The following is a 15353-nucleotide window of genomic DNA, read 5'->3' on the forward strand; positions in this document are numbered from 1 at the left end:
ATTTATTATTGTTTACCTCACAGTCTATCATTCTTCATAAATGTATTTAGTTCAGAACAAAGTTTATAAGAGGAGCCTGCTTGAATAAGAGTATTTATTTGAAGTCCATAGTTTAATTGCGGTTATTTCATGCTCTGCATTGTATACTGACACGCCCCTCGAGTGTTCAGGGTGCTAGAGAAGAAAGCGAAAGAAGATACTCTTTTGCATGCGGTGGATATTTAGCCTGACAATCATAGTCATCTATGAATCACCAACACTTACGCTGATTGAAAAAAATCTCAATTCAGTTCTACAATGCAAATTAGTTTACATGTTTCTTCCTCTGATCAACCAGTGCTGAATGTCTTGTATTTGCATATTTGGACATGATGAGCTTGAATATGTTAAAACCCAAAACACTTATCATTTGTTCCATGCTAAATCCAATCAGGATTGTTGCACCCTCCATTGTTTTAAAAGATTTTTCATTTCTTCACACTCACACCTGTATGCACAACCCAAAAAGAGTTAACCATAAACATGTTTGTAATTGACACTGACATTAATTTGTTGTTCTTTATAAAAACCCAAACCTTAAATCTAACTGGTGTTTGTGTGTGTCCACACACTGTCAGAGTAAAGTGATGGCATGCGAGCGATGCCGGGAGGTGTTCAATAAGGACGGTCCCCTGCACGTCCCCACAGTGACACAGGACAACCGTGACTCAGACCTGGATGAGGAGAAGGATTCTCTGAAGGCTCAGCTGCGGGAGCTGGAGCTGGAACTGGCTCAGACCAAACTGCAGCTGGTGGAGGCCAAGTGCAGGATCCAGGTCAGGGTTTAGAATGAGAGCACACGCACACATGGTCTTTATTAAACTTCTGCTGTCTATTCTTTTCTATCTGCCAGGTTTTCATGATGCTCCTGTATTATTATTGTTGTTGTTGGCGGCACGGTGGTGCAGCGGTTAGCCTCACAGCAAGAAGGTTCCAGGTTTGAACCTCATGGCCAACGGGGGCCTTTCTTTGTGGTGTTTGCATGTTCTCCCCGTGTCTGCATGGGTTTCCTCTGGGTGCTCCAGTTTCCCCCCACAGTCCAAAGGCATGCAGGTTAGGTAAAATACCCAGCCACTGGGGGTGCACAAGCCAGTGCATACTTGGTGCCGGTCCCAAGCCCAGTTAGATTGGGGAGGGTTGCGTCAGGTAGGGCATCCGAGGTAAAACCTACGCCAAATCAAACATGTGGAACAGATCCATTGTGCCAACCCCGAACATACAGGAGCAGCCAAAAGATTATTATTATTATTATTATTATTAATAACCTCGTAAGACATGGACATGTGAAACATTCCATGTGTTGTCATTGGCAGCTGTTCCATTCAGAGTGTTATGTTTGGCTAGTGCACAGCTCTCTAGAGTGTGTTTGGATTTTGACAGTTAAATGCAGCTCGTGCAGTTTTGATCCACTTTGTAAATAAAGAAAGAAAAAAATACCTGCATCTGTTAATGCACTTTGTATTTAAAAATTCACTTTGTATTGTGACTGCTAGATCTTAGCATTCAGCCAATAGTAGTTTGTATCATCAGAGTTATCATGCAAGTTAAAGATTGAGAGATTCAGAATAAAGCTGCTGTTAGTTGTGGCTAATGTTTTCCCATGTTGCTTTCTTAAAGCAAGACAAATTTAACCATAGTAACTCATTTTAAATCAGTAACTGAAATCACTCTGTGATTTGGGACAAACATCTTTTCACTTGTGAATCTATCTTGTATTTTTACTTTCATACTTGAAGTACTTAAAGAGAGAACTACAGTATTTATAACCTTTTATCATTGTATTATCATATTATAAGAGAACTTTAACTATTATCATTGTAACTTTTTTACCTTTCTTGTTTTCCTGGATTATAATATGTTTTTCCCCTGATCAGGAGCTGGAGCATCAGAAGGGAGTGCTGATGACTGAAGTCCAAGCTGCCAAAAACTCCTGGTTCAGTAAAACTCTGGGTTCCCTGAAGACATCAGCGAGCAGTCAGGCACCTTCCTCACCCAAAGAGGGGCAATAGGACTTATACAGGCCTCAGCCAGTGAGGCAGGAGCAGATCCACTGCCTGGCACGTGCATGGGAAGGATGAGGATGTCTGAACACTACTAAACACCATGTGGTAATGCAGTATTCCCTCTCACACTGGGGAAGACCGGTGGACAGGAAGGTAGAACCACCTGAACTGCTAATCCGTAGAGCAGAGCATCATTACTTTAACTTCTGGTGGCCCATGGAAAAGCAGATTTAATTTTATGAAGGCCAAAAGTGTGAAAAGGAGTGTCATCACTATTTTACAACAATTGGCGCAACCATTTTCATTACAATCATTGAGTGTTTGAAAAAATCAGCACCCAGAAGCAACTTTTCCTTTCTTTAGTAAAATCAAGAGGGCTAACAGGCTATCACTACTTCAAAGAAAGACCTGTTCAATATTGTTAAGCACAAATCACCTGAATTACATTACAAATGTAAGCCAAAATTATTGGTACAATATATTTACATGATGGCAAACAACTAATCGTGTTTTCATCAACTTGAGACTGATGTAAAGAGAGTAAAGGGTGGGTTTGTTTGTTTGTTTGTACTATGAAGTCAGGTGTGTTTGTGAATTCTGGTGTTGGTGATTGCTCCATTGCACATTTCCTAGTCGGAGGTCATATTTATCCAGAGTTCTCAGTACATTGGAAGACAGCAGTTAGGAACATATGAGAAGACTGAGTAGGAGCAGTGTCTCAGGCAGTGCAGCAGTTCCACCTAGTGGCAGTTTTCAGTACCGCAGAGTACTGAATTTATTTACCTACTTGACTGTTAAACTTTTAAAGGTGGAATTCCTATATAACATTACTAATAAGATTTTATCTTAAGAGTTTATCTACACGTTTGTAATTGTAGCTTTTTTTTAATTTGAGAGGGGGAATACTGCATCCAGACTAAAAATATCCCTGTTTTTCTAGATACTAATAACTAATGTAATTGTTTTGTCAAGTATATAACTAAATGTTTGTTTGTTTTTTATCTTGTACAGTTCTGAGAGGAGTGCTGTCCCTTTTTTTCTTTTTTACCATTTTTGAATTTAAAAATATGTAAATATTAACAGCATAAAGCACAGTGTTCTACTCGACTGTAACTCAAAAATGACATTCCTGCTTTACTGCTCTTACTCTCCCAGTGACTGGAGCGGTGATAACCGAGCTGCATCACTCCCTCTGCACTGGGGTGAGTGAGCTGGAGATTCCTTTCTGCAAATGCAGTGGTTTGTACACACTGTATAATTTAACGTAATTTCACCCACTCTTGGGAAAACAGTGTCCCCCCCTATAGCAGGAGCCATGCATTAGAAATGTGCCAAGAATTCTTCACAGACGTTCCCAACTCTTACTCTTGGCATCACTGTCCAGTTTTGTCAAGCTTATTCATCAGAAAATCATGTTCCGTGATGTTGTGAAGGTCTTGCTGAGAATATTGTGCATTCATTAGTGCAGTTAAACTGTAGAACAAACAGAACAACCCTCCATGTCTGTGTCTCTGTACCAAGGTTTCTTCATTCACTTGGCTTCCTGAAAGGTCATCTAAGGTTAACCCTAGAATTTCTTCAACCGCATGGATCTTAACACTCTAACAAGATGTCTTTGTTGTGAATACACTTTTACTGTTCATTTTTACTGTGGTCAAAACCTGTATACTAAACTCCTATTTTGTAATTTCTGGAATTGCGTGCTGCCAAACATTAGTTTAATATTAACCAATATAAAGTGCAATCTATTGTTTGCATAGCATTATGATTGATTTAATAGTTTATAAGGCACAGGAGACATTCCATCTGAGCCGTTTAGATTTATGAGTGTGAGCTGGTGGGGGTTGTTATGGGATTTACAGGTATGCCACCCTGTCCCAGTACAACTATGTGACAAATAAACCATGATTCTTGTTCCGTTAAAGTCTGAATTTGATTCTCTTCTTTATTTTTTGATATACGTTCTGCATCCCTTCGTTGTAGTTTTTTTAAGGAACTGTTTGGCTAAAAATGAAATTCATGCAGTTTCATCATGTAAAATCTGCCAATAAATATTTGGGGTCTGAAGTACATAGGGTGGTACATACAGTCAGGTATTTGGATAGTGTGAGAGTTTTCATAATTTTGCCTCTATACACCACCACAATGGATTTGAAATGAAGCCATCAAGATGTGATTGAAGTATAGACTTTCAGCGTTTAATAAAAATATCACAATCATTTAGGAATTACATGGTCCCTCCATTTTCACAGGCTCAAAAGTAATCGGACAAACTAACAATTGTCATTATGAAGTGTCACTATCCAAATACTTATGGACCTGACTGTATAAGGTGACTCATGATCATTTTAGTTAGTTTTATCTTCAGTGAGGGCATTATTCTGCCCAAGAAGGTCGTAGTGCAACCAAAATCCAACAATCACTGGGCACAAAGCAAGAATACATCCTGAAAAATTGAAATCAAGCCAGTTGTGTTCCTCCCCATGTAATTATGAGCCTGTTGATACACACTGTACTCAGAGCAACATAGAACTGTTTAATACCTGTTTCGGGTAAATGTAACATCATAACTGCAGAAATAAACGTACAATAAATGTTAATTTTTTTTGACTCATTAATTCTCCACTGATCACATACTCTGGAGGTATGGGTTTTTCCTTAGATTTACATCATTACAGAAGAGAAGAAGCCTTTGTCACATGCGCACTCAAGCACAGTGAAATTCATCCTCTGCATTTAACGCATCTGAAGCGGTGAACACACGCATGCGCGCACATGTACCCAGAGCAGTGGGCAGCTATGCTACAGTGCCCAGGGAGCACTTGGAGGGTTAGGTGCCTTGCTCAAGGGCACTTTAGCCTAACCGCATGTCTTTGAACTGTGGGGGAAACCAGAGCACCTCGAGGAAACGCACACGAGGAGAACATGCAAACTCCACACAGAAAGGCCCCCGTTGGCCGCTGGGCTCGAACCCAGAACCTTCTTATTGTGAGGCAACAGTGCTAACTACCGTGCCGCCGCCAACAAATTCTATACCCTAAGCAGAGATGCCAATCACTATGATTTGTGCGTAGTCACTACGTTTTTGACAGTAGCACTACAAGGCTACGACCGTCTATTCAGTTTATTGAGGTATTTCACTCACGTAACCAAGTCATGTGATGCTGCCATTTTGGACGTCACGGCTCGAATCAGTTTGAATGCGAGGAAGGCGACAAACGAAAAACATAAAAGAAAAAGGAGCGAGATGCAGAAAACACCTTCACTATCCAGCGACGTAGAGCATTTACAGGGCGAGCAGAGGGAGAGGTATTTGCAAAAATTGAGGTTAGCAGGCTTAGAGAACGACGTTTACCTGCTTCCACAAGGATTGTTCACTGACATACGGAAGTACACGAAGCCCTCGTCTTTACCTGACTTCGGCCCACATGATCTGTATACCTATGTCGTTAAAAACCCATCGCCATACACAGGTATTGATCTGAAAGCGTATACGAGTTTGGATGCGTACAAATATTTTGTGTCAGGCTGGGTAACATGCCTACATCAGCGGGTCGTCCCTGGAGCCGGTGGTCGCCATCTGATTACAGCTAAGGTTTGTTCACATTTTCATTTACTTTCGGTCCTCAGGATAAACAAAATGTTATTAAATGTCATTGAAATAACTTCTTAGTCTGTTGAGACATGGCCCGTTATAAATTTGCTGTTACCAGGCAATGACTAAGAACTGTATTATTAGGGTCGGTGTAGTTGTAGCAGTGTATTAGCAACTAGCTGTTAGCACTAGCTAATGTCAACAACAGTAGCTGGTATGTTACTGTAGCAATGTTTACGTTCAGTCATTTGGATGACTGTTAAAACCTTTCAGTCTCAAGTTTTTCCTTTACTGTATTTACTAGTTTACTGAGCCAGCGCGCGCTAGCCGGCAAGCCGGGAGCCAGCGCACGCTAGCTCAGTAAACTAGTAAATCCAGTAAAGGAAAAACTTGAGACTGAAAGGTTTTAACAGTCATCCAAATGACTGAACGTAAACATTGCTACAGTAACATACCAGCTACTGTTGTTGACATTAGCTAGCTTGCCGTCCAAAATGGCGGACACCGGGGCATCACGTGACCCTGTGACGTCAGGTGAAATACCTCAATATGGGATTCATACGATTTTAGCATGGATGCGGTTCGAAACGCGTGAATCTATAAGGGTTCACGATATTTTGCCGGTGTTCGGTACATTTGAGGCCAATTATCGCTTGATAATTCAATATTTTGACTGTATTTATGGTCAAAGTTTGCTTCGATGGGCGCCGCCATCTTTGTTGACAAGCGTTCTGCGCATGCGCGAATTAATTATCGATGCCGCGATGGAATGTCGAGCAGCCCATGTCACTAGGTATTGAGGGGCTGTCGGGGTGTTGTAACCTCACAAACTGTCGCTCAAAACATGAAATCAGGGTTGTCATCCACCCAAAACACCATGTTCCGAATATGCAATGAACATTTCACGATATGTTCGCAAAAAGAAACGAAACACTGTTGGAACTGAAACAGTCATCTTCTGAAGTAAATCCATCAGAACTGAATAAGTAATCTGACTTGATATTGATGAGATTAAAAGTGAAAGGAAGTTGATAAAAATTAAAAGTAGTCAAAGTGACTTGACATTAATCATGGGAATAAAAAGGAAATAGACATGTTCCAGTACAACTATTTGAGTATTTGCTAATTGAGTGTTCCAGCATATTCTCTATAAACATTGATGGCATGTAATCTGCATTTGTTTAGTAAACTATTTGAGTATTTGCTAATTGAGTGTTCCAGTATGTTATCTATAAATACTGATGGTATGTAATCTGCATACCTATGGCCATGAGCTAATCATGGATTAAAGCAAAAAAAAATTATTTGACTGAAAATTTACGGGGGGGGGGGGGGGTTATGGGTGGATTTCGATGAAATTCTGAGAATGATGAACTGATAACTTTATCAATTAATTAATGGATTAATATATTCAATTTATTGCACTCTCTTTCCATTGCTTCCGTATGTTATTTTTTTGTGGCAAACCACACAAATGCAAGCGCCTGGAATGTTTAGTTTTTTGCACCATGAACTAAATGGCTTTCCGTTTTCACCTATTTCGTACAGCCAAGCCCACCTCCACTTGTTTTTTACACCTTTATCGATGGCAGACACATCAGTGCCTTCTTTCATGTAAAGCGCATCCATGCTGCCGAAACCGAAAGCAGAATGACACGCTCCTCTATGCTCGACGTCAATATAGAAAAAAGTTTGGATCTTCGCTTAAATTAAAATTGGGGTTTGACCTTACTTTGTGTTGAATACGACTTCAAAAACAATTCACGATTTTATTAAGAGAAATATTGTGGCCAACACGAGTGTTAAGTTCCCTAAAAGATCGCGTGAAGTTGGCTGCTATCGACTTTGCGTTCGTTCTCATTTTCCTCCATCATTTCATAGGCCAGAAACAGATGTTTTGACGTAATTTAACTTAGTAGGCTATGATTATTATTTAACCGTAGTCTTCTAGACATTTTGACTGTTTGGGGCATTGAACGCTGGTGTATGATTTTCAGGGAATAAAGTTGAGCGCATGTCGGAACATCATTGCGCTCGCAGCCTCCAACTCCTCAAACCTCCTTAAATTGTGATATAACGTAGGCTATAAGGCACGGTTCTAACATACCTTACACACTGGCCTAATGAAAATAATAATTGTTGGGGCGTCTGCTGATTTGTTAGCTATAAATTTAGGTCTAATTTTTTTAACAGCTCTATTTCTATATGTCCAGGTTTGAACTAAGTCATTTTGGCAAGATTTAATTTAATACAAAACAGAAATGGTCAGACACAAGCACACCAAGCACATAGGAATGTATTTTGCCAATTTTGACAGCGCGTTTTTTTTTATGCCGCACCGTAGACAGCGAACGTTTAAACATGATCAAACACAGGAAATGAACGACACAAAGCATGGCTCAAAAACAAAAAAGTGAAATAAACCCTGCTGATGGTGTTGCAACACATCAGTGTTATAACCCAATCTCTACCCAACCACCCGTCATTTTAATTCTCCTCGGATCAGCACCGACCTCACATTTGGCCTTGGGAGAGTTCAGTTGACGGAAATCCGTCACACGACGGAAAACTTTAATCCATGTGAGCTTTGGGTAATGACCGAAAGAACAAGATCGCGGATACAAGCGGCCGAAATGAGTTTCCTTCGCAGGGTGGCTGGGCGCTCCCTTAGAGATAGGGTGAGAAGCACAGTCACTCGGGAGGAGCTCGGAGTAGAGCCGCTGCTCCTCCACATCGAGAGGAACCAGCTGAGGTGGCTTGGGCTTTTTTTTCGGATGCCTCCTGGACGCCTCCCTGGGGAGGTGTTCCAGGCATGTCCCCCCGGGAGGAGGCCCCGGGGAAGACCCAGGACACGCTGGAGGGACTATGTCTCTCGGCTGGCCTGGGAACGCCTCGGTGTTCTTCCCGAGGAGCTGGCCGAGGTGTCTGGGGAGAGGGAAGTTTGGGCTTCCATGCTCAGACTGCTGCCTCCGCGACCCGGTCCCGGATAAAGCGGAAGAAGACGAGATGTAATCTGCATTTGTGTAGTAAAGTTAAGAAAATAATATTCACTGTTTGAAAGTTGATTGTATACAAATTACCAGAGAAGTCTTTACTTTGTGTGAATGTGGTGAGTTATGAGTATCACTCATGAGAAAATCATGAGTGATTGTGGTTTGGTTTTATTTTTCAGACAATTGAAAAAAAAAAAATTTCTCCCCCCAAAACCATGTCCCAGTTCATTTTAGTCACCTTGTATTCACTCAGCATGGCCCTAAAAAAAGCACCAAGTTCCAAAATTTTCTCGGGGGGCTTACCCCGAACCCCCAGCTGGATTGGACTCACTATACGCGCCCTGCGGGCGCTCCGCTCGTATGCATGTGTCACTACACATTGATTTCACAAAATGTTGGCATCTCTGCCTAAGCACATACATACACCTTGGTTTTACAGTGGTGCTTGAAAGTTTGCGAACCCTTTAGAATTTTCTATATTTCTGCATAAATATGATCTAAAACATCAGATTTTCACACAAGTCCTAAAAGTAGATAAAGAGAACCCAGTTAAACAAATGAGACAAAAATATTATACTTGATCATTTATTTATTGAGGAAAATGATCCAATATTACATATCTGTGAGTGGCAAAAGTATGTGAACCTTTGCTTTCAGTATCTGGTGTGACCCCCTTGTGCAGCAATAACTGCAACTAAACGTTTGCGGTAACTGTTGATCAGTCCTGCACACCGGCTTGGAGGAATTTTAGCCCATTCCTCCGTACAGAACAGCTTCAACTCTGGGATGTTGGTGGGTTTCCTCACATGAACTGATCGCTTCAGGTCCTTCCACAACATTTTGATTGGATTAAGGTCAGGACTTTGACTTGGCCATTCCAAAACATTAACTTTATTTTTCTTTAACCATTCTTTGGTAGAATGACTTGTGTGCTTAGGGTTGTTGTCTTGCTACATGACCCACCTTCTCTTGAGATTCAGTTCATGGACAGATGTCCTGACATTTTCCTTTAGAATTCGCTGGTATAATTCAGAATTCATTGTTCCATCAATGATGGCAAGCCGTCCTGGCCCAGATGCAGCAAGACAGGCACAAACCATGATACTACCACCACCATGTTTCACAGATGGGATAAGGTTCTTATGCTGGAATGCAGTGTTTTCCTTTCTCCAAACATAACGCTTCTCATTTAAACCAAAAAGTTCCATTTTGGTCTTATCTGTCCACAAAAGTTTTTTCCAATAGCCTTCTGGCTTGTCCATGTGAGCTTTAGCAAACTGCAGATGTGCAGCAATGTTCTTTTTGGAGAGCAGTGGCTTTCTCCTTGCAACCCTGCCGTGCACACCATTGTTGTTCAGTGTTCTCCTGATGGTGGACTCATGAACATTAGCCAATGTGAGAGGCCTTCAGTTGCTTAGAAGTTACCCTGGGGTCCTTTGTGACCTCGCCGACTATTACACGCCTTGCACTTGGAGTGATCTTTGTTGGTCGACCACTGCTGGGGAGGGTAACAATGGTCTTGAATTTCCTCCATTTGTACACAATCTGTCTGACTGTGGATTGGTGGAGTCCAAACTCTTTAGAGATGGTTTTGTAACCTTTTCCAGCCTGATGAGCATCAACAATGCTTTTTCTGAGCTCCTCGGAAATCTCCTTTGTTCGTGTTGTGAAGATCAGACTTTGATAGATCCCTGTTCTTTAAATAAAACAGGGTGCCCACTCACACCTGATTGTCATCCCATTGATTGAAAACACCTGACTCTAATTTCACCTTCAAATGAACTGCTAATCCTAGAGGTTCACATACTTTTGCCACTCACAGATATGTAATATTGGATCATTTTCCTCAATAAATAAATGACCAAGTATAAAATTCTCATTTGTTTAACTGGGTTCTCCTTATCTACTTTTAGGACCTGTGTGAAAATCTGATTGTTTTAGGTCATATTTATGCAGAAATATAGAAAATTCTAAAGGGTTCACAAACTTTCAAGCACCACCGTACATAAAAGTAATCAGGTAGTAGTGCTAGGAAACTGAATAAATGTGAAGGCACTTAGAAATGAAGCATCTATACAATGAAAAAATGGTACTATACTTTTCCATGTTGCTAAAGTGATGAGGTTGTCCCTTTATTCTTGTATCTGAATTTAGTGTATCCTTAAAATGATTTAAAGCAGGGGTTCTCAACCTTTTCTGCTTTGAGGTCCACCTATTCATACTTGTAATGAGTCAGGGCCCATTAAAAAAGATCCCCATTTATTTTGGCTCATCTATTCTATTAGAATCTAATAAACTATTGTAAAGTGTATTAACGGGATGTAACATCACTCCCTGTTACAGATGGGAGTCCAGGAATTAAATAAGTGCAATAAAAACAAACTGGTTTTCAATTGTAGGTATTGTATTTAAAACTGTATGGATGTGCCAGAAGCCAATATAAAACCATGCATGCAAGGGCATTCTCTGTCAAAAGGGTTTAATGATCCCAAAGTGGAGTCTGGTTCATTAACACAAGAACTGATTGCCATGTTTGTGTACAGCAAACAAGCAAGTTATTAAAACCAAGAAGTACACTCAAAAGAAGTGGATATAGAAACTACTCAATGGGATAGATCCTTACATGTTAACAAAGAAGTTTTTTTCCTAAAACTTGGAAAATTATCCATCCGTTGAGTTCCCCAACATCTCAAACTACCTGGTGCTGCAGACATCATTCTACACGAACAGACAGATGAAAACCTGGAAGAGCATGGAGGCGTACAACTTTTTATGTGTGGCTGTGTTAAAGATCTGGTGATCGGGACACTACAAGATAGATGACAGTAGATGGATCCAGGTGCAGGAAGAGTTTATTAGCAGGCATGATATTTAAGTCAAGTTTATTTTTATAGTGCTTTTAACCAGGGCTTTGAACCGGTTCAAGGAACGAAAACGAAAACCGGGAACTTTTTCTATTTCACATGGAACAGAAACGAAACCAGAAACTTTATTTTTTATGTTCCGGAACAGAAACGCTTATTAAAAATAATGGTAACCGGTTAATACCGGTTTTTATTTCGTTCCTCAAAGTTTCTGTAGCCTACAAATAGTCATTCTTCTCCTGCGCAAGTTTCTATGACCCGCTGGGGTTCACTTCCTGTGTGACGTTCGCTGATTGAATGGAGAGAGCGGGAAGGTGGACTACTAGTGAGTAAGCGCATTACTGAGTGTCTGAGCAAAGAAGAGCCTGAACGATGCAACCTCCCTATTGGCTGTTTGTAAAAATGTATCAGTTGTTGCCCTTCCCACGGGAATCATCGCGGGCTCGAGAGACGAGACCTGACGAGTTAGTTCGTTGGTAGCAGAACAAAATGTCTGGACACAAATCGGATTTTCAGAAAAGGAAAGAAAATAAACGGAGGGTCGAAAATACAAAAAAGGAGGCAGAAAATGCAAAACGAGTTTTAAGGTACGACAAATGGTTACTTTTCTGAGGCAGCCCGCCGTGGCTGCCTGCAGGCTGATTTATTATAGCCCATTTAGTTAAAATAGTTGATATAAAATGTTTATAGTTATAGTTATGTGATGGTTACATGGTTACAATAACATCAACCATATTGTGAAGGTGGCTGGTAAGATAATAGGCTGTCCACAGGCTTCCTTAATAGATATTTATGAGAGGCAGGTTATGAAGAAGGCAGATGACATATTGGATTGTGTAAATCATCCTCTTTATTGTTCTTTTGAGGTCCTCCCTTCAGGCAGGAGATTCAGAGTCCCTTGTTTTAAGTTCAACAGGACAAAGTACTCCTTGTACCAAGTGCGATTAGGTTGCTAAATTTGCACAATCCTTGCACTTAGATGAGAAGCTGTCTATAGCATTTTTAACTTGTAGTCTGTGTTACTAATTTGTATGTGTATGTGTTGTTATCTGTTGTGTTATCTGTATGTTTACCTGCTGCAAGACAAGTTTCCCCTCCTTAGGGGACAATAAACTTAAACTGAACTGAACTGAACTGAACTGAACTGGTTGTCCTGATTTAGACTGTTTTTTTTTTGGGGGGGGGGGTTGCGCGATGTTGCACCCGGGTCCAGATTAGGGCAGAACCGGCCCTGGCTACATTTCAGCTGTAGTTTGTTTTATGTATGTATGTACTTGCATAGATGTGTACTTGGTCTTCCAATATGGCGCCTAACAAAATCTCGCGGCGCGGTGACGTCATGCGGTAGCCCTGTATAGGGCCTGACTAGCCTTTGGTAACACACTAAACGAATTATCTTTCATTTTTGGCACTTTTTCTGTTTGTGTAGATGGGAAGACATACTGAGAATCCAAATCACCAACATTTGAAATAATAATTGTTTTGAATTATTTCTTGTCTTATTTAATGAAGGTTGTAATAGAATTAGCCTACATTTAGCTTAAGCTGGATGAGACAGAGACATAATTTTATAGCCATTTGTTAAACCGCTGACAGGGAACGTAATTAACCGTTCCGGGAACGAAATTTTTTTGTTCTAACCGGTTCGGGAACGTCTATTTAATGTTGGAACCCAAAACCGGAAACGTTAAAATTCCGTTTCTGTTCGGAACGAACCAATAGGAAAAAAATTCCGGTTCAAAGCCCTGCTTTTAACAACAGACATTGTCGCAAGGCAGCTTTACAAAGACTTGAAAGATGAGCTAATTTTATCCCTAATTTATCCCCAATGAGCAAGCCTGTGGCATCAGTGGTGAGGGAAAAACTCCCTCAGACGACATGAGGAAGAAACCTCAAGAGGAACCAGACTGAAAATGGAACCCATCCTCATCTGGGTGATAACAGATAACGTGATTATAAATGACTCGCTTCTATAACTGGGTCCTATAGAGTCACAAAGTATAACTGTGTAACCTGGAAATTCATTATAGTTTTAACATGAAGTCTGTTTTGTTGAAGTTATAAACTGTTCACTGATGGAAACTTGAGTGCAAAACTGTTCATGACAACTGCAGTCCTAAAGTTAGCAAGTCGACTGTAGTCCTCAGACATAAATGCATTACTGTAAGTGTCCAGATCAGTCTTCCAAGTGTTTTTTTTTATAACAAAAGCAAAACAGAAAGCAGAGTATTTAAACAGTGTTATAAACATGGCTAGAAACAAATGTAACAGTAATAATGATAATGCTTCGCAAAGCCTCTATGAAAACAGCGTCCGTATCTGTGCGTGCTGATTTACGCTCAAATCAGTATCAGGTATTTCCCTTAACCACTGGGTCCCAAGCACCCGCGCAATATGCTCCGTGAGTGCGCACGGCTGCTCAAGCCGCGCCAGACTCAAGCGCGCAAAGGCACAACAGTCAATTGTTCACCTACTGTGTGACCACAACGTTTAGCTCACGTGTATATCGGCATCAAAATGCCTCATTTTCATCAATAACCCATCGCAAAGCATCACAAGCTGTAGTGTGACCGTAGCTTAATATGACGTCAGATGCAACCCAGCAACCATACCCTAATATAGGCACTGCCTAAAAGCGGAGCTCCCATCTGTTTCTGGGTTGTAGAATTTTCTTCTATCATAGCCTCTTTTGTTTTACTTCTTAACCGGCTAACACTGGCCACTTGGCGGCATGTATGACTGGTAATTACTAACACTGGCCACTAGGCGGCGTGTGGGACTGGCAATTACTAACAAACACTGGCCACTAGGCGGCGTGTAGGACTAGCAATTACCAACAAACACTGGCCACTAGGCGGCGTGTAGGACTAGCAATTACCAACAAACACTGGCCACTAGGCGGCGTGTAGGACTAGCAATTACCAACAAACACTGGCCACTAGGCGGCGTGTAGGACTAGCAATTACCAACAAACACTGGCCACTAGGCGGCGTGTAGGACTAGCAATTACCAACAAACACTGGCCACTAGACGGCGTGTAGGACTAGTAATTACTAACACTGGCCACTAGGCGGCGTGTATGACTGGCAATTACTAACACTGGCCACTAGGCGGCGTGTAGGACTGGTAATTACTAACACTGGCCACTAGGCGGCGTGTCTCATTCTCATCTCATTATCTCTAGCCGCTTTATCCTGTTCTACAGGGTTGCAGGCAAGCTGGAGCCTATCCCAGCTGATTACGGGCGAAAGGCGGGGTACACCCTGGACAAGTCGCCAGGTCATCACAGGGCTGACACACAGACACAGACAACCATTCACACTCACATTCACACCTACGCTCAATTTAGAGTCACCAGTTAACCTAACCTGCATGTCTTTGGACTGTGGGGGAAACCGGAGCACCCGGAGGAAACCCACGTGGACACGGGGAGAACATGCAAACTCCACAGAGAAAGGCCCTCGCCGGCCACGGGGCTCGAACCCGGACCTTCTTGCTGTGAGGCGACAGCGCTAACCACTACACCACCGTGCCGCCCTAGGCGGCGTGTAGGACTGGTAATTACTATAGCGCTGGTATGGTGGAGGTACGCACAGGACCGAAACCATCAGAAAACAACTTGATGGGTTTCTTTATGTATCCACACTCTCTGCCTATGGGACGCCGCAGGAGCTCCGCTAAAAATTAGCTTCCACTTGAAAAAATTTTGCGGCCCACTAGATGGCCCAGTGATTGATTTAAGGTACATAAATAGGCTGTAGTTAGATTTTTAAAGTAGCTTTAAACATATATTACATGGACTTCTCTCGGTAAAGGATGCATAGTAATGGTACCACCAAGCGTGGTACAAACACTGGCC

At 41.6% G+C, this 15353-nt stretch overlaps 1 protein-coding gene across 6 annotated transcripts in view; it reads left to right on the plus strand.

Annotated features, from left to right (window-relative positions):
- Positions 1-3966, plus strand: part of rabgap1l (RAB GTPase activating protein 1-like) — a 219520-nt gene extending 215554 nt beyond the window's left edge. For all 6 annotated transcript variants that reach the window (XM_060941348.1, XM_060941347.1, XM_060941349.1 and 3 more), the window contains 2 exons: positions 618-815; positions 1914-3966. In XM_060941348.1, coding sequence (XP_060797331.1) covers positions 618-815; positions 1914-2048 — 333 coding nt within the window. In that variant the 3' untranslated portion in view covers positions 2049-3966. The remainder of the gene's footprint in view (positions 1-617; positions 816-1913) is intronic.
- Positions 3967-15353: the final 11387 nt, after the last annotated feature.

This window comes from Neoarius graeffei, chromosome 15 (genome assembly GCF_027579695.1).
Source record: "Neoarius graeffei isolate fNeoGra1 chromosome 15, fNeoGra1.pri, whole genome shotgun sequence".
Classification (NCBI taxonomy): Eukaryota; Metazoa; Chordata; class Actinopteri; order Siluriformes; family Ariidae; genus Neoarius; species Neoarius graeffei.